Here is a 27,002-nt window from a genome sequence, read left to right on the forward strand (position 1 = left end):
CACCCGCAGACGCACAGAGAAAATAGGCATGCTGCATATCATTTTAATCAGCAGAAGCTGCTTGTGATATCTGCTCATATTGTTGTGCAAATAAGACTTATTTTGAAGTAAAAAGACGAACGAAAAGATGCTCAGTGCTACCGAGTCACGCCATGGCATGGTGCGACTAGAAGGGCTGTTTAACACGCCAGGAGGTTAGATGTATGTGGACCCATCTGTACCCTTATAAGTTATAATGAAGGGTACAGTATCCCGTATACAATACATAGAGCCATCAGTGTGTTAATGAATACAGGGACTAATTCAGGTGTTGAACGAATGCTTGTTTGGGAAGCGTATATTACCTGTTTTTGTACTGCATATGCTCTGGACCCAATTGTATGCAAGTACGGTATGTAGAGTCTTATGCATTTCAAGCGCATCTCCACTTGTGACTGCAGGGCAAAAATGCCTGCCATAGGGAATTGTCATTTAGGCAAACGTTAGAGAGGTCGTGGTGATGGAAATGTGTCCTGTGAGCATTTGATCAGAAGCGTAAATATGCCTGGTGTAATTTGTGCACATACTATAGGGCTGGTGCAAGTGTACCCCAGCAATGAGGTGTATGAAACCAAGCGTATGGATAGGGACAGTCCACCCGCAAAGATATGAACAACGATGCATATGGCCGAATATACGCATTTAGTTCTGTGCATACAATACGGGAGCAATTAAATATTCTCTGTAAAGTGCTGCTTAATATGGTGGCACTATATAAATAATAATAAAAAAGCTGTAATGATTAAAATTCCACTCAAAAGCTTGATTACGAAAATGGATTTCAACATGAACCAAGAACAGCAGAGTAAAATATCTTTCAACATTCAATGTTGGGGAATCAGGATAAGTGCAAACATTTGTTTCACTCCGACTGTGCTCTATGGACTGTGCAGAGTCCGTCCAGGGGCTGTGTGCAGAGACCGTGCTGTTCTCAGTCTATACACTCCAGTGGCTGCTCTTGTGCTCAGTGCTGTGCGCCTGGCCATTTTTGCTGGTTTTGGTCATCCACACCAGTGTTTCCGACGCACCTGTCAGGTGTCCATCCGCTCCAGTGCTGCCGAAGCACCTGTGCGGTGTCCATCCGCTCCAGTGCTGCCGAAGCACCTGTGCGGTGTCCATCCGCTCCAGTGCTGCCGAAGCACCTGTGCGGTGTCCATCCGCTCCAGTGCTGCCGAAGCACCTGTGCGGTGTCCATCCGCTCCAGTGCTGCCGAAGCACCTGTGCAGTGTCCATCTGCTCCAGTGCTGCCGAAGCACCTGTGCGGTGTCCATCTGCCCCAGTGTTTAAAACAAACAAACAAAAGAAAAACAAACACACACACACACACACACAAAAAGCTTACAAAAATAAAAAAAGTAAAATAAAGTTAAAAAAAAAAAAGAAACAAAGTCAAGAAAAGTATAAAAAAAACATTATTTAAAGAAAAAAAAAGAAAGTAAAAAAATTGTTGTTTTTTGTGCTGTACCCCAGTGTATCCTTACAAGTACTGTGACGCTGTAGGCTGTAACCCAGTGTTTCCATACAAGTATTGTGACGCTGCAAGCTATACCCCAGTGTGTATCCCTAACACGCAAGTACTGTGACGCTGCAGACTGCACCCCCAGGGTATCCATGTAAGTACTGTGCGCTGTTTGTGGCATTGCTGACTGTCTTTTTGTGTAGACAACAAACCTTTTTAAAGTTTATTAAACTGCCATCCTGTCTGCCACTACAGACAGCATCTCCTGCATGCCCCTTTCATTTTTTTTAAAATTTCTGAACCACCAAGTTGATTGAGTGGGCAAAACATGGTAGATTTTTTAATTTACCCAGTTTTTGTAATTGCACTTTCTCCCCCATCCCAACCAGTTGCCCCAGGAAACCTGGTGAACTGATAGGCATTTATTGAGTTGAACCGTTATTTATACCAGCCTGCCTCCTTTGTATGTAGGTGACTAAGGAGAATAACTGGAAAATGTAGATGGTGGGTGTCATGCAAGAGACCAGAAATATGAGCAGCAGCACCTTCCTGACAGGATGTGTGCAATAAAGTGCAAATACGTTTATTACAAAATTAGTAGTGTATGATGGATACATACATACATATTTACATGGTACATACCGTGTGTAAAGAAGGTTGAGGTAACCTGAGGCATTGGATGCTGGGAGTTGCAGTTCAGCCTTGTAAACAGCAAGTCTTGGTCCCATTATCCCCAACAACCTCCCGAATCACAAAGTAAACATCTATTTACAGTGTGTACTATTTAGCAGCACCTCCACAAGCAAGGTCACAGAATTTCTATTAGATGTAAAAAAAATATACAACATATATGGGCTGAATCAATATTCAATTAGGATGTGGCACAAAATGACTGTCTTCACTGTGTGTTAGTGACAGGTGCTATGCAGATGTAACTCTGGTCATCAGATTTTAGGTGGTGGTTCACATAGGATTGGACACAAGTAGGCTTCAGTGAGCCTGCTCCCATATACACTTCAAGCATCTCTGTGCGATGGTGCAGAAACTGCATACTATCTTCTGACAAACTCTCCACACTCAAATAGTGAACCTTCTCCAGATCAAAGATGTCTTTCAGGAACTAGATTCTACATTGATCCTTCCTCATAAATTTTCTACAGAAGCAAAAAATGAAAATAAATTTACAAACTAATCAATCCATCCTTCCTTCCGTCTCCTGCCTTCAACTACTCCATAAACATACTCCATCTCCTTCGGGCCTCTGATCTAGTTCTTGATTAACGAAAACATTCTTTGTTTCTCTATGGGGTCGTATAGTTGGAAGCTGAACTGCCACAAGTTTGTGACACTCACTGCTGTCACACAGTGGGACAAAAAAGTATTTGGACAGCCAACGATTGTGCAAGTTGTTGCACTTTAAAAGATGAGAGAGGTCTGTAATTTCCATCATAGGTACACTTTAACTGTGAGAGACAGAATCAGAACAAAAAATTCCGGAAGTCACATTGTATGATTTTTAAACAATATAATTGTATATTCTTGCGGAAAATAAATATTCGGACACCTAGCAACCAGCAAGAATTCTGGTTTTCACAGACCTGTTACTTCTTCTTTAGAAAGCTCATCTATCCTCCACTTGTTACCTATATTAATGGCACCTGTTTGAACTGGTTAACTGTATAAAAGACACCTGTCCACACACTCAAACAGTCAGACTGCAACCTCTCCACCATGGCCAAGACCAGAGAGCTCTTTTAAAGTGCAACAACTTGCACAATTAGTGGCTGTCCAAATACTTTTTTACCTTGCTGTAGCTTAGTCAGCCAGCTAGCTCGGTGCAACCTTTTGGCCTAAACTGGATTAAATCAATATTGCAAGCTGTGAGGTGGTCAACACTGACTGGAAATAGATGTTAATGAGGTTAATAATACTGTAGGAACAAAGGGGGTCATTCAGACCCACTTGCGAGCGGCACTACGCTCGCAAGTGGGTCGATATTCCCCACTGCGCATGCGCACGACGGAGGGAGCTCCGTCGTGCGCATCCGCGAGACCCGGGGAGCGACGGGCTTCCCATCGCTCCGGGTCTCGCACCAAAGGAGGCGTGCTGTCGATGTTGATTGGCAGCATGCCCCCTTTGGTGGGCGTGCCTGCCAGACGGAGGCGTTCCCATGGGAACGCCTACCGTCTCAAGCCGGCCCCACTGACATCACTAGTGATATCAGTGGGAGTGATTTTGGCTCTGACCATCGCGACCATCTTTTTGGCCGCTCGCATATGCTGTGGGTGGTGACCCACAGCTATGCGAGCGGCCAGGAGGCCGCTCCATTTTCATGGAGGAGGGCCCTGATTCAGAGCGAGCGCTCTGGTCAGAGCGTCTGGCTCTGAATCAGGCCCAAAAACAACCCCAAATTATATGATTTCAGCTGTTCTTATATTTTTTTAGAGAAAAAAAAAATACACAGATCCAAGACCAAAACACACACAGGCGATTTTGCAAAACCAAATCCAGACCAAATCCAGATCCAAAAGATGGAGATACAGATCCAAAACCAGCAAAAATGGTCAGGCGCACATCTCTAGCCTAAACTGGGACAGTTGGGAGATCTGGACTATAACCTTATGTGTTGTTTAATCTAAGCAAATGACTTTGCTCAAATGGCCTTAGTAAGGGATCATGCATACTGTAGACCGTGATTTAGTACATCCTTTGTCCAGCCTAAAAAAAAAACTTCAAGTGTTGTGTTTACCTCCAGTTTGTCATTTTCAAACCTTCTAGTTTAGGTCCCTCCCTTAGCGATGTCACAGTATGCCCCAAAATATGTCAAAGGACCCTGTCAGTCTGCCATGCCAACACAAGCTTTTGTATGGTTAGATAATTTACAAAGGTTTATAGAATGCATTTTGATAAGCGATAATTCACAAAAACAGTGATACTATAGTGATTAGTGAACTGTGCCAGAAGGCTTAGTAACAAGTTTGTAGAAAGTAAAGAAGCTTTAAGCAGATTATTATTATTATGCTTTATATTTATATAGACAAAAATAAAGGTAACATAGTAATAGGGTTAGTAAAATTTGCAACCAATTAGTTGGAACATGGCAAGATAAAAATATTCTAAAATGGATGTACTGTACTTTGTATTGCTTTAAAGGCAACTGAAGACTTGCAAAAGAGAAATATTAATGCTATGTCGGCTTTTTTAGCAGAAGAACAACTGATGCATGTACTGTACATACGTAGGTTTATTAAAAATAGATTTTCTATAAACCTGCAGTCTCATCTGAAATAGTCTCCATTTAGTACAAGCTACTGCACTTTCTTACACCTGCCTACAGCGGTTGTACAGAAATATGAAACACCATGTACTTTCTGAAGTGGTGGGGTGAAAGGGCCCTGATATAGCAGTAATTCAAACAATTTTACTATTTTATGTGACGTGTTCAATGAAATAACACTGATTCTGTTAGGTTGTAGCATAACAAATAAGTGGTAGACTAAGCATTCCATACCCTTTAGAAAACAATCAGTTTATAATTAATAGTTAAGCCATAAAGTAAACCTTAGATGAGGGAGAATATAGCCAATCCTCCAGTATGCAATATCAACCCATACCCAAACATTTACTATATGCCAAGAACATCAGACTTGTTAAAACCTCCTGTAACTTTTGGTTTGTCACATTAAAATGTCCTACGGTTTTCTGCCTTGAGAACTCAATTTCCCAAACTTGCAATTTCTTGAGATCTTGAAGTTCAGAGAAAGTTACAGATGCCCCTAGGCCCCATCACCAATGGTCCAGCCCCAAGTTTCAGGCGTGTCTCCAGACATTTTAAAAAAGTAATTCCTTCTAATTATATTTAAATCGAGTTATACTGTCTTAACATATTTGCTATTCTTAAATGTGACCAGTATAGTTATATTAATCATATAACTCCTTCTACTGGTGACATACTTAATTTGTATCATTTATGTTAGGAGAGATACTAAGAATGTTGTGCAGAAAGTGGGCAACTTAAACCATTGTTTTTGCAGAAGTAGAGAGAAAGCAGTAAGATATCTGTCACATGTTGTTCCCACCCATCTAATGACATTACAGGACAATAGAGCTACATGCATATTCGGATAATGAATATGGCTGAGAATCGGGCCCTGATCAGATCTCCAGTCACTGTCAGTCAGCTTGTAGGGACTTGAGATCTGTTCTTTAGGCATTTCATTAGAGAATCCAGAATGAGGCTTATTGCTGGGTACACACTCACCGATATATAAAGGTCTTGCAATTTAACGGCCGATATATATCGTGGGTGCGTCGGCCAGTGTGTACAGACGATATGTCTGTGAACAATATCGTTCACAGATATATCTGCTCATCGTGGTGTGTGTACGGGCGGTCAGCTGACCGCCTGTACACTTGCTGCAAAGGCAGCAGGGAGGGGGCGCGAAGCGGGACTCATATCAAATGAAAGGAAATTTAATGTTGAATTCAACACAATAAACATAGGTCAACTATTTGCATTACAAGGGACGTTATACCACTTTCAGTCAGACAAAGAAGCACTGATGCATGAGATTCACGAAGCGGATTGTAGTAACAGCTACTACCAGCCAATCAGAATCGTCGTTCTGAGGACAAATCAGCTGTCGTTTATGAGCAGATGCAAGGTCATGTTCAAAAGTGGGAAAGGTCAGTTTGGCTGTTTCATTTTACAGAATAAAGTTAGTTACTGAAGTGCAATTATGGTTGGATGTTTGTGTATTGTTTAGTGCTACTGACGGTGTATAAAATAAATACAAAAATGTTGTCCAGGCAAAGTGGTGACTGGTCACCCAGGAAGAGATCCAGGATTGTGGTGTTACATGAAAATGGTCTTTCGTATGCAGCAATTGCGAGAGAAGTTGGTGGGAATGTGACAACATCAGTACAACAAAAGTTTTGTTTACGCTATCAGGAAACACAATCTATACAAAACAAAGAAGGAAAAGACCGGAAAAGTGCACAACAGCTGTTGATGATAGGAGAATAAAACAAATTTGCGTCAGGGACAGATGGATGTCATCTGCAGCCATTAGCAGTGAACTGAGTGCAACTGGTGTTTTTGTCAGTGCAAGAACGGTAGAGAGAAGACTAACGGAGGTTGGCCTAAAAGGTAGGATTCCCCGAAAAAAGCCATTGCAGAATAAAAAGCAGCGGCAGAAACTAATACAGTGGGCAAAAGAACATATTGCATGGACAGAAGGTCAGTGGAAACAAGTGATATGGAGTGACGAAACTAAGATATCGATATTTGGTAGTGATGGGAGAAAATATGTGAGACGTCGCATCGGGAAAGAGCTACATACATATTGCATTCAAGCGACAACAAAGAATCCTAAGTGTTATGATCTGGGCATGTATGACAGCAGATGCTGTAGGCCACCTTCATGTCATAGATGGCACACTGAACATCAGAAAGTACATTGACACCAGCCTACAACCAAAACTTTTACCTCCCATCAGGGATCTTTTTGCAGATAATGCCCCATTTTTTTTCCAGCAGGATTCAGCTCCCTGCCACACTGCACGGATATACAAACAGTGGTTCACGGTGAATGACATACAGGTGCTGGGATGGCCAGGAAACAGCCCATACCTGAACCCCATAGAACATTTGTGGTTCCATTTGAAAAAACTGGTATATCTGAGGCGTCCATCCAATAAAAGACAATTAATTGAGGCTATAATTGTCTCATGGCACCACATAATAAAGAAGGAAGAACTCCAAACATTGGTTGGCTCAATGCCACGTCGCTGTGCTGCTGTCTTGAAAAATAGAGGATACCCAACGAAATACTGATAGGACAGTAACATCATAAGTACACAGGGATTTTCACCCTAAGTGTTGTTTTCACTACATAACTTCCCTTGTAATGCAAATATTTGACCTCTATTTATTGTGTTGAATTCAGCGTTAAATTTCCTTTCATTTGATATATGAATCGTTGCACTGCATGGTGTAACAGTTTTTATAAGCATTCGAAGTTGAAAAACATAAACATTTCAAAAAGTGTCCGCAATTTTGGCCACCAGAGTATGCATGTATATATATATATATATTTATTTCTCTTAGGTGTGTGCCTAGCTTTAGGAGGAGAGGTATCAAATCTTCTAACAAGGGCATGTGAAGAGGTTGCCTATATTTGTTCATCAGTTTCCAGCTATGTATCAAGTACATGCTATAACAGATAGCTAAAGCAGGCACAAACTGTATAAGGAATGTGTATATACTTATCACCTACCACATGATACTAACACTACTATTAAAAAATGTGTATAATGCCGGCATTCACTAAGGATGGGTTTTTACACTTAGAATAAAGGTAAATATCCAAGTCATGCATGGTCAAATCCTAAAAGGTGCAATCATATAACTTGGATTGTCAAGTGCATAATTTCCCACATTAGAATGTCACTGAATGCTGCATCATTCTACGTCATACATATGAAGAGCAAATATAGCATACCCAAGGAACTAGATGCTGTCCTGGGTTAATGTATACATTAACTGAGTGACACTGGAAAAAGTTTTATTTTTTATTTTTAAAATTAAATCTGGTAGATATCACTGTTACCGATAACATAAACCCATTCACCATACTCCATCTTCTACAGATGTGTCATTACACATTTTTCTGCAGTCCTGCTAAAAAGCACCTCACAGCTTGCCGGTCCCGTGAGGCTCTGCTACAGCCAGATGTCTTTTTTGCCGAAATGCGTCGCAATGTGACTAGGATGCACAAGCAAACTGTGCTGAATAATCTGATATGCGACACTGTGTATATCTGTGTGCTGAGTCCCTGAATCAGTATACGAAGTGTTCAGTGCAGCTTTTTTCATTCCAAGTTCCGTTGTGATTCAAATACAGACTGAGGTGCACACAGATATAAAAGTGTCACATATCACATTAATCAGCACAGTCTGCTGGTGTATACTAGTTGCATCGCATTGTGACTTAGACGCATTTTCTGCAAAAAAAACAAGCCCAGCGCAAGCCGCATTTGTGGCAAAAAAAAAAAGACCCCCGACACTAGCAGGGTAGCTCAGGACCTGTTGGCTCACTTACGCTAGGCAAGTCACGTTGCTTGGAGTACTGAAGCTAGATGAGGACACAACTATATGTACAAATGTGTCCAGCTACATCGTTGCTGCATATGTAGCAAATAGTGGCACGCATGGTGTGAGGCATGCACCCACGAGCAGATACGTGCACTGCGATCGCACCCGCGCCTCCATAAGATCGCATGGCGGGATGCGTGCGCACGTTTGTAACGCGATCGGCAAAGATGTAGCTGGACACATCTGTACTGACTTGTACACTGTTTAGACATGTTAAGTAGCATTAAAAAGACACTTCTAACTGTGGAAGCACAGTGGGGAAAAAAAACAAGTGCAGTCTTACCTTCCAGCAAATCTCTTGCCAGACCAGGTTCAGCCCCTGTAGACCGAACAAAGTCTGACAGGACTGAGTCCATGTCCAGAGTCATGTGGTCATGTAGTAACGCTGCTTGCACAGCAGCAGCACCAGCAGGAGCAGAATGTTGCCACTAAAACGATTCCATCTACAGTAAAATAGAAGAACAGACTTTTTTTTACTTTCTGCTTACAACATGTCCTCTATTGTAAGGAGCATTATGAATCTAAGCTTTCTGACAGTTGTTACAGAGAAGAAAAAAAAGTTGCTTATTTGTGTTACCTGATGAAATAAGAACAGCTGAGTAACAATTAAAATCAAAATGAAAATAGAAAACGACAGCTAACGTAACATATACTCGTATTAGGAAGGACCTGATACATGGCAGATGCTGATTACTTGTTGTAAAGTATGCGCAAATGGTATGGCGGCGGACACAGCTGGAGATTTCTACGGCTCTGCGTGTGTGCAGAAATATACCATTTCCTGTATCCAGGTTTACCTGTATACCAAATCATGTTTCCAAGGAAGCCCACACATTCTCCGCGGTACTCAGTGTTTTTGTGGAAAATTGCAGCTCACCGCAGTGTATAGCAGAGATGCAAGTGTGTAATGTGAGAGGAGACAACTGTGCGGCTTTACTGCACTGTCTGGCTAAAGATTTGTGTTCCATTACAATTATTTTTCTACTAATCCTGACCATTTTGGGCCCCAAAGCAGCTATGGGTGACTGGTGCCGCCGCACCAAGCGCAGTTCCCTGTGGGCCCCATGGACCTTGCTCGTGGGCAGCAGGATGACTTGAACGGTACCCTGCAGCCAGGATTGCTGCTACAGCAGCCACAGAGCGTCCTGTGGACACTCCAGATGGGTACATTGGACAGCATATGCAGCCTCAGGACTCCTGGTCAGCTGCTGATCACGCTCCCTTCTGCGCGACGTAATGACGTTCCACACTCGGGGGCAGGGCCAGGACAGGGCGCAATTGTGCCCTATTACAGCTCTGTCTCAAATATAAATGTAAATATTCGGTCTTACATGTGTATGTTGAAAAGCATAAATCTCAAAATACAAACTCAAAATACAGAAGTATTTCTATACGTGGTATATATCCAATGTATAAATGTGTATACACTCCCATCAACAGTGTACATATGCAACTTGACATAGTTAGAAATGTGAAAGACTCATTACCATATTCACACACAATATAAAGTTTTGAAGTGTCATTTACCCAAGAAAGAACAGTTTCTCTAGTGTTGGTAATAAACGTGAAAGTTGCAATTTCCTTATAAAATGTATTTAAAGACAAACACCCCAATAGCTGTTGTTTTCAGCTTTATTGGGAATATCCTTTCCTGCAGTAGACCCAATTGAATTGATAATAATACCTCTTTTACACCAACCTGAAAATCCCACGTTGATGCTTGTGAAGAGCATCAACCCGGGATTATTGTCAGTGTAAACGGATCCACCCGGGTCCAGGGATCCGGGGATCCAACTCTGGTAACTTGCAGGGTTGGCCACAGGTCCTTCACTCCTGGCATACCGAACAAAGGTAAGCCGGGCGGCGGGCGCGGACAGCCACACCTCCCCCCCTGCGGCTGTCCGCGCCCGCTGCCCGGCTTACCTTCGTTCGGTATGCCAGACGCCTATCATTAGTCCCTTCCCCTGTCGGGATTGCACGGTCGGGAAGCCGGCGGTCGGCATTCGACCATCGGCTTCCTGACTGCATCCCAAATAGATGGCTGCAACATAATATAGCTGTGACGCTTAGGAATAAAGTACTATCAGCTGGAGGAGTAAATATGCAAGCAGCCAAGGAATTATATAATAGGATGTATGACATTTACCACTTGATAACATTGTATCCAGCCAGTCAGCACCTGTCTCCAACATATTAATATCCACTTTAGAAGGCAGGGTACTAATATCAAGAAGACCAAGTACAGACACAGTCATCTCCATCACAACAAACCAATTGCGTCCGCATAATCTCCCTTTATACAGAAGCTGCTACATACAATCATAGTACTCGAGTAGTCTCCCATCACAGAAGCTTCAGGTACTGTCACTTCTACTACACGCTCCACCACTTTGCCATTGAAGTACATACAGCTCTACAGACTGAACCATGCTGCCACAAACATATGTACTCAATAGTATAGAATTCATCTCAATTACATCTGCCATACTGCACAAAGAACAAACATTACAACTACTATAATTTCTAGAATCTAATACCCAGATACAGAAGCTTTATGAAAAGTCTATTCCAGAAATTTGGATTATTTTTACATTACTCAGGCAGAACTCACTGACAACTGGAGCATGATGGAAAAATTATCCACATGTTTAATGGATAATGGAGAGGGATCCTTGGCTTCAGGGACATTTTAAGAGAGGAGGGGTCCCGTGTTCAGTCTCAGTCCAGGCCCCCTCCTCCGTGCAGTAGACTCAGTCTACTGCGTATGCGCAAAATGCTGGGAAGACGGCCGCCACATCATCTTCCCGGTGATTTGTGCAGCACTACAGCTGCACATGCAGGACTCCGGAGAGGTATGTATTAAGGACAATGGGTGCAGGATGTGCAGTGTGTACTTACCTGGACCCAGGGGCCAGTGTACACAGCACACCCTGCATCCATTATAGATACGCCACTGCTTGGCTTGTAGATAGCTGTGTACACACCTTAAACTACAACAAAGCTTATGACTCTACAATAATGAAAATTGTGTGGCGCTCCTGGCTGTCCAGAAGAGTGGGAAAGTTTCCCAGAGCCGTTCGCTACCCACCTGCGTCCAGAGGTTCCTGATTTTAAAACTAATCCCTGGCGCTTTCTACGAACAGGCTTGTTTGCCCCTGATATTTTCTAATGTACGTGTGACGGGCCTGATTCAGAGGTACATTACACGCAAATCCCATCACGACTGCAAATTCGTACACAGCTGATCTGTGAAAATGAATGTGTAGCAGCAGCAGTAGGGATTTGTATTGAGACGCCCACTGATGTCAACTCTAATCCTCCCTTGCATACAAAAACGCAGAATTGGACGCACACCAAACTTCTAGGCAACTTATAGTCGCTCAGAAAGGCTTTCGGAACTAAGATGCCTGAGCCTTTACAGCTGTGTACAAATTTGCAGTCCCAGGCTGAGACACGTCCACCAAGAGTCACCCTCCATAATACCCTTCAATATACACAACACCCCCATAATACCCTTCAGTATACACAACACTTTCCATAATACCACTCAGTATACACAGCACCCCCATAATACCTTTCAGTATACACAGTGCCCTCCATCATAATACCCTTTAGTGCACACAGCATCTCGATCTCACACTCCAGTATACACAGCCCCCCTCCCCCATACTACCACTCAGTATACACAGCACTGCCATAATACCTTCCAGTATACACAGTGCCCTCCATCATAATACCCTTTAGTGCACACAGCATCCCGATCTCACACTCCAGTATACACAGCCCCCCTCCCCCATACTACCACTCAGTATACACAGCACCGCCATAATACCTTCCAGTATACAGTGCCCTCCATCATAATACCTCAGTACATATAGCACTCCCATAATAGGTTCCAGTATACACAGTGCCCTCCATCATAATACCTCAGTACATATAGCACTCCCATAATACGTTCCAGTATACAGTGCCCTCCATCATAATACCTCAGTACATATAGCACTCCCATAATACGTTCCAGTATACAGTGCCCTCCATCATAATACCTCAGTACATATAGCACTCCCATAATTCGTTCCAGTATACAGTGCTCTCCATCATAATACCTCAGTACATATAGCACTCCCATAATACGTTCCAGTATACAGTGCCCTCCATCATAATACCTCAGTACATATAGCACTCCCATAATTCGTTCCAGTATACAGTGCTCTCCATCATAATACCTCAGTACATATAGCACTCCCATAATTCGTTCCAGTATACAGTGCTCTCCATCATAATACCTCAGTACATATAGCACTCCCATAATACGTTCCAGTATACAGTGCCCTCCATCATAATACCTCAGTACATATAGCACTCCCATAATAGGTTCCAGTATACACAGTGCCCTCCATCATAATACCTCAGTACATCTAGCACTCCCATAATACGTTCCAGTATACAGTACACTCCATCATAATACCTCAGTACATATAGCACTCCCATAATAGGTTCCAGTATACACAGTGCCCTCCATCATAATACCTCAGTACATCTAGCACTCCCATAATACGTTCCAGTATACAGTACACTCCATCATAATACCTCAGTACATCTAGCACTCCCATAATACCTTCCAGTATAGACAGTGCCCTCCATCATAATACCTCAGTACATACAGCACTCCCATATCATACTCCTGCATACTCAGCTCACCTGCCACATATTACCGCCCCCCCTCCGTACACGTAGTGGGGGAGAGCCACTAAGGGGAGCAGACGCCAGCCCAGCGAGAACTGTCAAGAGTTCCCGGTGGCCCAATCTGCCCCTGCGCACACACACACACAGCCGCCCACTTACAGAGTACAAGTGGGCAGTCCGGGGGGGGGGGATGTCTGGATGATGATGTGATCCACACTTAATCACATCATCGTAGTCCTGCCCCCTGCTGTACAATGCCTGTGATCTCGACACTGTATAGAGGGGGCAGGGCCACAATGATGCGATCATGCCACCATGCCCCCCCCCCACCTATGCAGCTGTCACATCCCCTACTGTGCCGATGTGGCTGCCCCCTCCCCGAAGGGGCAGCCAGAAAGTCAGCAAGTAGGTTCATAACAGAGTAAAGGTGCGTACACACTAGAAGATATTTTGCACTATTTGCCCGATTTTGATGCATCAGAACGACAAATCGTGTAAAATATGTCCAAATCGTAAGTGCCCACTCAAGAGCACGATGCCAATGCACGTACCCGCGGGTAGTACATCGCATCTTCAGAGCTTGCTTACAGCAGGCAAGATCTGCCAATCTCTTACACGAAGCACTGGAAATCGTTAAGGACGCACAATAGATAGTTGGCCAGATTGGACACTTTTTAGCACCATATCGAGTCCCTGGAGTGCCGGGGAGAGTTCATTGTCTAGTGTGAGACGACTTTTGAGACGCCCAGCTGATACTCCCACAGTAAAATACAAAGAATGTTTCTACTCATATAGTATACTCAGTGCACCTTCTAGAAGCTACAAGAGGTCCTGAAGATTCCTGTGACCCTATAATATGTATAGATTTACACTATGGGTGATTTCATATAGAACTTCCAACTTTATCAGTTAGGACTTGAAAAGAAGAGAACATGATTCTGCATAACTCAGGGATAGATGTATCGAGCCTTGGAGAGAGAAAGTACCAACCAATCAGACTGTGTTTGAAAAATGACAGTAAGAAGCTGATTGGTTAGTACTTTATCTCTCTACAAGACTTGATAGATATACCCCTCAGTGTCAAAGCCACATGTGACAAATTATAGCCACAACTGGCAGGGCAGTATTGCATTAATAGTATTACTATAATTCCTCAATGTAAAATTAACTATTACATCCCTGCAATACAATCTCTATCTATACTAATGCATTTATTTCTAAAGGCTTAAGCTGGGTACAAACTATACAACTGTGCGATATCGCGATGCGGAAAACGATTTAATGATACATTATGCGCCATACACACTGCACGATCCGGCGTACGACTGCTGTGTTGCACGGCACGGTATAGTTACTTGCAGCTTGTAACGATACAGAGCGCAGACAGCCAATTGCAACGGATTGAGCATGCACACTATGCGATGTGTACAATATATCATTCCTATCCGAGTCAGAGCGAGATATTGTACGATACATTGTATAGTGTAAACACAGCTTTAGATATAACAAATAACTAAACAATACAATACACGTGATTCATAAACAAGCACAAGCTAAAGCAAAATATTAGTTATTAATGAAAGACAGGAAGGGGGATGGGGGGTGTACATAGATAACTGCTAAGATGCTGCTAAGATGTTCCTTTTCAAAGGGGCACTTAACGGGAGATGATGTAGAGGTAGTCTTGGGAAGTCTGGTTTCCTTTGCTAAATAGCTGATCTGTAATATAGGGGAGAATGGTTACTGCTTACCGTGGGCTGTCTGTATCATGCTGCTGCTGCTACGAAGAGCAACAAACCCTGCTCTGTGTGACAGTGACTCATTGGCGACTAAGAGAAGAGCTGAAGGGATCAGATATATAGCTGCTAATATGCAAATACACACTTGTTTTCCAGCATTACTGGGAAATTCTGCTTCTCGACAGTCCTACATAACGTATTTGCAGTCAAGATTCATTTTAACTGAAGGAGGTTTAATTGCTGAGAAAGTGATGTCCACGTCTTAGGCGAAGGCATCACTTTCAGGAACATGTGGCTATTTATAAGGGAGTTCAACTGATTTTGTAATGCGTCATATAGGGCCAGCATTGTAGGATAACATAATAACTTCATTTGACAGCATGTGGGGAATGCTAGTCGGAAAGATATTTTTAGGGGGGGTGGTCACTGTTAAGCGCATAAACATTGCGCACTCAAGGGCTTGATGGATCTGGCAAGTAGCAAGTTCAGATGCTGGTGCAGGCAGGGTTAGTGCTTACTGGGGATGTGTTTTACATAGACATCAATGATCATTAGAAAAAGGGAAGACTGAAACTAAGGGTCAATCCAATTAGGTGCGAATTGTGAGTTGCTATTTTCTATTCGAATTCGCATAGCGAATTCATTTTGCAATCCAATTAGCAACTCGCACTGAATCAGTCAGTCTGAAGATGAAAAGGAAACGCTTTATTTTAAGGTTAAAATGTCTGGACTAATTAAGCTAATTGGAAATTTCCAATTGCGCCCTAATTAGTCCAAAAATAACATGTCATTTTTTGGGGTAAAAGAAAAAAAAGGTCCTCAAATTACCCCAAAATCAATTTTTTCATTAGTTTAGGCACCCCAAATTTAATTACAATATTTTTTTTATTGAAAAATAATTGTTTGTTTATCTTTTTTTTTCCAATTTTTCAAGGTGCCCTCAAAAGTACCGCAAAATCACCTTTTTTCCTACTTTTTTTTTGCATTTTTCGCTTACTTTAAAACAAACAAACAAACAAACACACACACACACACACACAAATCAGCCATTTGAGACAATTTAAAAACCTACAGTACATCCCTAATGCCCACAAACGGCCTTCTACACCATCCTGCTAACAAAATTATCCATTTTGGAGGGTCTAGGATAGTCTCTTCACTTTTTCATGCGCTTCTCTCAAATCTCATTTGGCAGTCTATTCGCACCCCTCCGGTGCGAGCAGTGCGAATAGGCATTTGTAATTGGATTGGAGAATTCTCGGGAGCACACTTCGATGCGAAATCTGCGAGTTTCAAGAAAAAAAACTCACTACTCGCTATTCGCACCTAATTGGATTGACCCCTTAAGGTGGTGAGCATATGGAAATAAACTAGATACTTTTTTAATAAATCAACACAAACAAGTGAAACTGTGCTAATCAATACAAAATATCCATATAAGAAAATATGAAATCCTGGTATGGCAAAATCAGTGATGATCAAGACACACCAATAAAGATTAAATACAATATATACATTTACAATATTACAAGGGTTAAATTTAAAATCACTGTATTGCAATTGATAATAAATAATCCGGGTCACATATATACCCTAAAAAATTATAGTTCACGCTGGTAAATAATATTATAATACGAGCCGTTTGGATAGTTGACTCCAATTAATATTTTCTTATATGGGAATTTTGGATTGATTAGCGCAGTGTCACTTGTTTTTTGTTGGTACTGTTCGGTTTCTTCACTAATTAACTTGAACTAGCTGCTGCTATTAATTAATCAAACATAATTTTTTTACTTATATGTAGTCATTTTTCTATATATTCTCACAATTTTGTTTAATTAGCTCCAAGAATACTGTGTTTTCTTGTATAAATTTTTAATTAAAAAAAAAGATTCATATATCATTTTGTTTAAGAAATGTATAATGACGTTTCTAGCAGCTTCTCTCTATGGATGGCTGGTGCTGAACCATACATCTTTTTTTTTTTTTACTGTTTACTGTATAAATAATGATGAAAACACATCACGTGAGCTGGCCATACAGATAGCAATCACAGCTGCACCACTGGCTGTCACTGCAGATCTGCAAATCCAAAACAACCCGAATGCCAGATAACCATCTTCTCAAAACGTGTTTGGGTCATTATCAGACATCTTGGTAAATCTGGCCAGAAGATAATCGCTTTTGGGTTTGGTGTCATCTTTCAATCACAGTTGCAGGCACAGTCATGCCGGAAGTGAACAAGTGGCTAAACTGGACATTAATCCTGGCACTCAAACAAAGCAACACGATCAACCCACGTGTGGCCGCCTTACCATATATAATATATTTAATAATAATTGATCACTATGTCAATATTTGGTTATTTAATTAATTTTAAACAAACCTGTGCATTTATTGTTCATACAAGGTATGGGACAGTTAAGAGAACATCGGTAGTTCTGATGTGGGCTGTAACTAGGGTGGTGCGGCCGGTGCTGTCGCACAGAGCTCTGGATGCCCTGGGACGGAACCAGCCGCCACCACATCCTGTATTTGCCGGGTGCCCACTGCGATGTATGTTATACAGCGTTGCGCCCAGGCAGCCTTTCTCACTCCGAAGCTGGGGATGTAGACATGAGGAAGAGCATACACTTTAAAGATGATATGGAGGGGGTGACAATGATCTTTTTGGCACAGAGCACCAACATATCTAGTTACAGCTCTGATACTGATGTTTAGAACAGTGGCCATGAAACATTGTTTAGTCCTAAACATTGGTTTGGGAACACCAATGGTTTCCGATGTTAATAGATTAATCTATGTAAACTACAGATGCCCTCACACGTCATTGCTGCAGTCACGCCAAACAGCCCCTCTCGGTGCGCAAGGTTCTGTGCGACTCTGCTTAAGCCGGGCTTCGCTGTGCAATGTACTGGGACACAGCGAACTGCACTGATTCATTTGGTATGCAACACTTGTATATCTGTGTGCGTCTGAGTCTCTGAATCAATATAAGAAGTGCTATGGTGCAGCAGCCACAGTTTATCCACACCAAGTACCACTGTGCCTTGTATACAGACTCAGTCGCACACAGATATACAAGTGTTACATATCAAATTAATCAGCACTGTCTCCTGGTGCGTCCTAGTAAAATTGCATTGACTGAGACACTTGCAGAGTCACACCAGGCTAGATGTGGGAGGATAGATCTGTAGTTACACTTTAAGCAAGGGATTTGAACCCCAAGGGGTAGATTTCAATCAAGTTTATAGAGTTGATGATCAGCAGCTTTGTCCAATGGATTTCAAAAGGATTAGGGCCTGATTCAGTATTCTATTCCAATGTTTTCGCAGTTGATTAGCGGTAAACTGCACATGAATCTAAGCCACACTGTGCATATGTCAAAGTACTTAACTGTAATCGCACGCTGCAACTTTTTATTTGCAGCGTTTTTGACAGGCCGGCAACGTTTGGGGGAGGTAACGTGAAGTTGAGGTAAAAACGCAGGCGTGTCATAATGTTTCTGAGGTGTGTCGTAACGTGCATCTGCAATTTTATACACAGGACACTAAACACTACATAGGGGTTGGGTATGAAATACCGGCGGTTCGGAAGCAGACAGTGGCATCCCGAACATGCAGAATCCTGACAGCGGCTGTAAGTATACTAACCCACCCCCTGTACCCCCCCCCAACCCTCCCTTAATGGTGCCTAACCCACACTTGCCTACTTTTGAAAAAGCATTTCATGGAGATTGTGAAAGCAGCACCTATGAGTGCAGTGGTAAAGTGGGGTGTTCTGCTACATCTGAGAGGTGTGTTATAATACTGACTTACATCCAAATGTAAATGAGCCACAAAGCAGTTAGGTAGATCTATTTGTTGAAGAAAACGCACTCATTTTCTGAAAAGTATCAATGTAGCCATAGGGATCATTGTGCCTTATAACCAATGCAGGGAAATTATACTGATCCCATTTGAATTTATATTATGTTATTTTTTTTATATGTAAAAGCTACATAATGGGAGTAAGGTGCAATCATGGAGATTGCTAGACTCTACAGGTAGACAGAGAGATTGCTGCTATTTCAGGGAATCTCCCTGACAATGAGGGAGCGTTGGCAAGTATGGCCTAACCCTAACGTCCCTGGGGGTGCCTAACCCTAACCCCCCCTTCCAGCATCCTAAACCTAACCCTCGCAGGGGGTTGCCTAACCCTAACCCTGCATCCCCACAGCCTAATCCTAATATAGTATATTGACAGCCGGCATCCCGTTCACAGGCAATATAACTACAGTACATCCCACAGACGGTGTAATGGTTAGCGTTACTGCCTCACAGCACTGAGGTCATGGGTTCAATTCCCATCACGGCCCTACCTGTGTGGAGTTTGTATATTCTCCCTGTGCTTGCGTGGGTTTCCTCCGGGTGCTCCGGTTTCCTCCCACACTCCAAAAATATACAGCTAGGTTAATTGGCTCCCAACACAAATTAACCCTAGTGTGTATGTGTGTGTACATGTGATAGGGAACATAGATTGTAAGCTCCACTGGGGCAGGGACTGATGTGAATGGTCAAATATTCTCTGTAAAGCGCTGCGGAATATGTGTGCGCTATATAAATAACTGATAATAAATAAAAATAATAAATAAATAAATCCCCTACACTCGATCTGTACGCCCATATATGCAAACTCACAAAAATTGCAACAACAGTGCATTTAAAGCCACTTTATACAGTGCACACTTTTACACAATTAAAGGGGATGCAGTCGGGATGCCAATGGTCTAAATGCCGACCGTCGGTATCCCGACTGTTTAATCCCGTCAAGTGTCTAATGACTAGCATCGAAATGTTGGGGGAGGGTCAGGTTTAGGGTTCCCGGGGGCCACTTAGGGTTAGGCACTCCCCCGGGAGGTTAAGTTTAGGCTAGGGGAGGGGGGGTTAGGGTTAGGCACCCCCGGAGGGAGGTTGGCGTTGGGCACTTAGGTTTAGGTGGCGGGGAAGGGGGGTTAGGTTTAGGCACTTGGGGTGGAGGTTAGTGTTAGGAACAACTAAGGGAGGGTTAGGGAGTAAAATTAGGTTAGCAAATACTTACCTGGGACGATTGGGATTTTCACCCCTGCTGGGCTGACGCTGTCGAGATTTGAACCGCCGGCCATGCGATTAAAGAATGCTTCATACTCAGTTGTAGAAGGGGGAACCCTGCCCATGTATTTTTAACCACTTAAGGTACAGTTTGGCACTTTAATTTGTAGTAATAAGTATAAATAAATCAGTCATCTGAAGTTTTCTAGTACAATATGAAAAGCATAAAAAAATGTTTTTTATATATCAGTAATGATGATAGGCGGATGTAGAAATGCTACCGCTATTTGCCATTTCTCTTCCAGGTCTACCAAAGGTGGGGAAGAAGTAGTGTGAGTGACCCACCCACTTCATGGTATTATAACACAATATCATCATGAGCAATTCCCAAGTCCAGTGAGCTGAGATCGGTCTATAGGATATTGATTGAGATAGATGCAGAGCGCATCTGATTGCACCCAGCCAAAAATGTATTATGTAAGAGACAATTGGATCTCCTTCTTCAGTGTCAGTATTACTAGGCCACATCCCCACAAATAAGTGCTTGTAAGAGGGCAAAGTAAATGGAATAATATTTTATTTTTATTTAGGAAACAATGATGGGAATAGGTTTAGAGGTGGAAGGGTTTGTATACATATGCACAGTTGAGGTATTACAGAGTTATATGTCAAAAATGGACACACATGCCAGATTGGGCATTACTACTATAATATGCTGGACACTGCTGACGTAATGTGTTGAGCACTGACCTTTATATTAGCCAGTTAATGCTTAGTAATGGTGGTCTGTGATGTGTCTCGCTGATATTGTGGGCACTACTAGTATAGCATGTTGGATAATACCAGTATAAAGTATTGTGTAAGGCTGGATGTTTGAGTATACCCCAGTGGTTCTCAACCTAAACCCTAAAGGTTTGAAAATGGGTCATGTTTAGGTGATTACTGTCTGTGGAAGCAGGTGGGATAATTGCTGACCAAGCAAAATAGATTAACATACCTGTGCATCATTAAAGAAATCCAGAAAACATGACCTGTTGGTGGTACTTAAGGGCTGGAGTTCACAACGCCCTGATGTACAGTATACCGAAGATTTGTATTTATAGAATACTTCAGGCAACTTTCTGTGCTGTATATATTTGTCCAGTCCGGTTATAAGCAATGGTAAAAAAACACATCAAACTCATAAAATGGACAACAATGGTTTAAAATACTATAATAAACCTCAAAAATGAGAAAGACATAAAGGAAGACATTGTATATGCCTATTTGGTGTAAATGTGCAAAATGTCCAGAAAGCTGGAGTTAGTAGCTTTCTGAGTGCTTCTGCTACAAATTGTAAACAGAAACAATCCATCTTTATATAGTAGGACACCATCGGGATTCACTAAATGTTAACTGTAAAGTCGATCTATGCTGGTTAGAATAGCTGCCTATTGTGCTTAAATACTTAAAACATAGGATCAGTGTTCTCCTCAGGCTGTTTTTTGCTTGTGCACCACCTGGAAAGAAACAACCTACCACTTTGGGAGCCTGCAAGTGGGGACAGTATAAAAAGGACCAGATCCTACAGACTTATTATAAGGTCAGGGTTTAAAACATTTTATTATTGCGAAGGTCCCCACCCGGCTACTTCTTGATGCCAAAAATAATAAACCTGTGAAAAACTATGCACAGGCTCATTTATTTTAAATGTATAGTACAGTAAAAGATTTTACATGACTTAAGAAAACCAAAAAATATATATTATCAATTTTATATCTTTGCTTTAACACACTAATGAATGTAAGAACTATAAACAATTTATTGTGTACAGGAGAAACCTGACTCATTTGTACCCAGGGGATCTCATATGGCTGATACAAGACACAAATCAAAATATTGCACTTTAATCCAGTAATGTGACTACTCAGCATTAAGCAGCCGCAGACTGTAGCTGACAGTAACAAATGCAGCCCAATCATGAATGTGATGATTAACGTCAGCTGTACAGTGGAAAACCAACAAATAGTTGGACAGAAAATGCAGCAGTAAATCAAGAAGGAACAAAAGAATGAAAAATTCAGGAGCCAAATCAGTTAAATTTAGACAGAACACAATTTAACCCCTTCACTTCACCCAAGTGGGACTCGTCCTAAGCACTACAGGCATTCAAATGGTGAGAACTAAACTAAAAGTCCCCCCCACCCCTTATAGCTGCTGTTGTGGGGGTTAATGATATAATCATGCCGGAAACGTGATGACATCATAAAGTCCCGCCATTTCAAGCAAAACACTGCATACATCTTTACAAGCCTGGAAATAGGGGAAAAAGCATTAAAGGAGTTTTATCCCCCATCATGGCACCCTCAGATTCTGGGGCACATCTTCATTAGGCTCAACTTAATGTGAAGCGGGTATAAATTATTTAATGCGGCTCAACTTTCTCTCTCTAGTACATCTCCCTCTATCAGGGGTATTCAATATGAAACGTTAACCTCGCCGAAGATTTCGCCGCACATCGGAGCTTTTGCCGGCGAAAAAGTATCGCGCGCGCGCTCCCGCTTATCCCCATATTCAATATGAAATCGTCGAAAACGGGACTTGGCTATACTTGGATCGGTGAAAACAAATGGGAATTTTTTTTAAATAATTGTAGGACCCCCCTAAAGTTGTCCAGACCTCAGGGTTCACTATGGGTACCCCCGTTTTGCCTGCAGAAGAAAGTCAGGGTTTTTAAATAGCCACGGCAGGTGTTTTTTTCCCGACATTGAAGTGATGCAGAAGAGCATTTAGCTTTTTTTTTTCGTTTTTAAAAGTGGTCCCATCAAATTTGGGGTACATGAAAATGGGTACTAGCATATTTTTAAGTCCCTAAAGTTATTTTCTAAAAATTCTGCAAAACTGCACCTGCCGCTACTTTGCACAATGAAAAAAAACACCGGCCACATACTTGGGGACCCCACCAGAAATTAATTTCATTAGTTTGACATTTTTTTTTTCATTTTTTTATATTTTCACAATTTTTTTTTTTTTTTTTAGGGTGTCAAGATTTTTTTTTTAAACAATTTTTTTTGAACATTTCCTTTTAAGGGGGCATTCCCAAAAGTACAGGCTATTTTTTATAAGCCTGCACCCCCAAACCCCAATTCTGCACTTTTTTTCACTTGCTGTAGTGAATTGAAAAATTATCCCTGTTTTTTAAAAAATTACTCTTGACCCCATTAATGAAAAAAAAAACGGGAATTTTCGGGAAATATGCCTGGGACCCCCCTAAAGATGTCCAGACATGGGTACCCCTATTTTTGCCTGCAAAAGAAAGTCTGGTGTTCTTTCCTGCCAGGGCTATTAGAATCCCCAAGTTCCTTCAGTAGTTAAAAATGGGGGTACCCATAGTGATCCCCCATGTCTACACATCTTTAGGGGGGTCCCTAGAATATTTCCCGAAAATTCCCATTTTTGTTGAACCTGTAAAAAAAAAGTAGTAACACCTGGGGCATACTTGGGGACCCCCCCCCCCCCAGAGTCAAGTTCGCAACTTTTTAACTTTGCCCCCCAACATTTTTTTTTTGTCCCCCAAAATCAAAGTGTTTTTTTGGGGTGTCCCGAATTTTTTTTTTCTTTTTGACACAGATCGTTTCAAGGGGTCATTCTGAAGGGTGCAGGCTATTTCTTTTTAAGCCTGCACCCCTAAACCCCAATTCTGCACTTTTTTTCGCCACCTATTCAGTGGTGAAAAGTTATCCCCGTTTTTTTTCAAAAATTACCCCCATACCCACCACTCCAGGGGTATGGGGATGAGCCCCAGGCCTCAGCGTAAGTCTGTGGTGCTCGGGAGAGGGGGGGACCCTTTTTTGGGGGGACCCCGACTCCCCCGAGATCACCGGCTTGCGCTGACCGACTTGGGGTGTAATGCTTTGGACCTGGAGCCCCGGTGATTGGGTCTCCGGGCTGTGGCATTACACCCCAGTCGGTTGGGTCTGGTGCTGGTCTTAAATATAGAGGGTACTCCACGTCTTTTTTGCCCCCTATATTTAAAACCAGCACTAGTCCCTCCAGGATGGTGTTGGTTTCTAAAATACGGTGGAACCCTACACATTTTGTTCCTCGTATTTTTAGAAACCACCACTGGCTGGCAAGCCTGGGGCTGGTTTTGTTTTTTGGGAGGACCTTATGTCATTTTTTTGGTAAATTTTTACTACTTTTTTTTTACAGGTCCAACAAAAACGGGAATTTTCGGGAAATATTCTAGGGACCCCACTAAAGATGTGTAGACATGGGGGATCACTATGGGTACCCCCATTTTTATCTCCTGAAGGAAGTCAGGATTTCTATTAGCCGCGGCAGGTGCATAAATGCGACTTTGAAGAAAGTGGTGCAGAAGAGCATTTAGAATTTTTTTTGGTGAAAAATAACTATGCCCAGCAAATTTGCGGTACTTGAAAATGGGGGTCAGCATATATTAAAGTTGCTAAAGTGACTTGAAAAAATTGTGAAAAACCCACCTGCCGCAAGCAGCTGCAATGAAAAAAACACCTGGGACATACTTGGGGACCCCACCAGAGTAAAGTTCGCAATTTTTTAACTTTGTCCCCCAACATTTTTTTTTTGGTCCCCCCAAAAATCAAAGTGCTTTTTTTGGGGTGTCCCGAATATTTTTTTTTCTTTTTGACACAGATCGTTTCAAGGGTCATTCTGAAGGGTGCAGGCTATTTTTTTTTAAGCCTGCACCCCTAAACCCCAATTCTGCACTTTTTTTCGCCACCTATTCAGTGGTGAAAAGTTATCCCCGTTTTTTTTCAAAGACTTTTCGAACCTGCGAAAAGTCTTTGAAATTGAATACGGTGTAAAACCAAAACCAGTGAGAATGACGTCATCTGTGCGAAATTATCGCAAAAACTGACTTTTCCCTCCATATTGAATACCCCTGTAACAGGGGTATTCAATATGGGAGCGAAAAGTCCGGGCTGGACTTTTCACTCCACATCGGAGATTTTACAGGGATAAAGTATCGGGTGCGCGCCGGCTTTATCCCCGTATTCAATATAAAAGCTACGAAAACGGGAACCTGCGAAGTGGGATCTGTGAAAAAATATGAAATTTTCCTATAATAAATTGTAGAACCCCCCTAAAGCTGTAAAAACATGGGGGATCACTATGGGTATCCCCGTTTTAGCCTGCAAATGAAAGTCGGGGTTTTAAATAGCGGCTGCAGGTGTTTTTTCCCGACATTGAAGAAGTGATGCAGAAGAGCACTTAGGTTATTTTTTTCATTTTTTTTAAGTGGTCCCATCAAATTTCGGGTACATGAAAATGGTTATAAAAGGGTACATATTTTTAAGTCCCTAAAGTCTATTTAAAAATTCTGCAAATATGCACCTGCTGCATACTTGCAGAATAGCCTTGAACCTTTCCCTATTTTTAAACATTTTTTTCCCATTTTTATTTTTCACCCCAAAATTGAAATAATTTTTTTGCGGTGTCCCTATTTTTTTTCAAACTTTTTTGACACCTTTTATTTTATAATGACATTCCCAGGGATGCAAGCTATTTTTTTTTTAAGCCTGCACCCCTAAACCCCAGTTCTGCACTTTTTTCGCCACCTATTCAGTGGTGAAAAGTTATCTCCGTTTTTTTTCAAAGACTTTTCGAACCTGCGAAAAGTCTTTCAAATTGAATACGGGGATAATTGAAATCGGCGACCTTTTCGCTCCAAATTGAATACCCCTATATATCACAAAGAAGTGGCCAAAGTGTTGGAAAAAGAGAGAGAGCTAAAGTACCAACCAATTAGCTTCTGTCACTTTACAGGATGTGTTTGATAAATGACAGTTAGGAGCGGATTGGCTGGAATTTATTCTTTTTCCACTTTATCTCTCTCCAATGTTTAGTACATCTAGTGATTTTTAGTGTCTCTGTTGTCCCATAAACATAGAAAACAGCAGTATTTTGTGAATCCACCTTACAAAACTACCAGCAGTGTAACTACCTTTAAGTTACAACAAAGATTCCATCCATGATCCTTATACTTCCCTCTGACAACACAGCTATACTTTAATAAGTTTCTTCCATGTCCACTATATAGGCCAGAGGCACTGAAGAGAGTTTGTTCCCATTATAGAGTAAAACACTTATGACTGCTTGAAAATCGTGTAATCATCCAGAAATCGTGTAGGAGTATGGGGGCTAATAGAGAATATTTGATAGTGTGATTAGTTCTACTGGAATGCCGAGCAATCCAGGACGTGCAGTCAGGGTAGGCAGAGCCTCCCTTGTCATACTCCCTCCCCTATCATACTCCCTGTCATGCTCCAGAATTTTGATATAAAACTGTATTTTTATAGAGGTGTGCCTCCCCAGCCATTGACCTCACCCCACGTCACTGCCAGCAATACCAGTTAGACAAAAATAACAGTTAGTACTGTACAGTGGTCCTTAAGCTCTTGCCATACCATTGGTACAGCAAACGGCATCAAGCGGCGATTTCTTTTCAACCATTCTGTCAGATTATTCGCGCAGGTAATGCATAAATATCAGATGCCCAGATTATCTCCTATCACCAAGAGCATTCAAAGTACATTTTATAAGCCTTCTTTATCAGGGCGCTAATAGGCTTTCGCTGACTTTTTAGTGTGAAATTACCATCTACATAACAAAAGTTATGTATTACTATGTATGTACTTACAAACAGCGCAAAAAATATGAGATATGGTAAGAACTTACCCTTGTTATCTCTATTTCTACGAAGTCCATAGGGTTCCACAGGATACCTTGGGGTATAGGTGTGACGTCAGTCGCAGGGCACCAAAGAGTTAAGCTTTCAGCCTCCCAGGATGCACTAGGTCCCCCTCCTATACCCCGCCCCCGGGCCAAGGCACC

General features: G+C 41.9%; 1 protein-coding gene across 1 annotated transcript in view; it reads right to left on the bottom strand.

Annotated features, from left to right (window-relative positions):
* Nucleotides 1-27,002, bottom strand: part of OTUD7A (OTU deubiquitinase 7A) — a 203,582-nt gene that overhangs the window by 122,023 nt on the left and 54,557 nt on the right. Inside the window, exon 3 of the mRNA XM_088443465.1 lies at nt 8,937-9,096. Within this exon, the coding sequence (XP_088299591.1) occupies nt 8,937-9,021 (85 nt within the window). The 5' untranslated portion in view covers nt 9,022-9,096. The remainder of the gene's footprint in view (nt 1-8,936; nt 9,097-27,002) is intronic.

The sequence above is a fragment of the Taudactylus pleione genome, unplaced genomic scaffold (genome assembly GCF_031769625.1).
Source record: "Taudactylus pleione unplaced genomic scaffold, aTauple2 ptg000019l, whole genome shotgun sequence".
Classification (NCBI taxonomy): domain Eukaryota; kingdom Metazoa; phylum Chordata; class Amphibia; order Anura; family Myobatrachidae; genus Taudactylus; species Taudactylus pleione.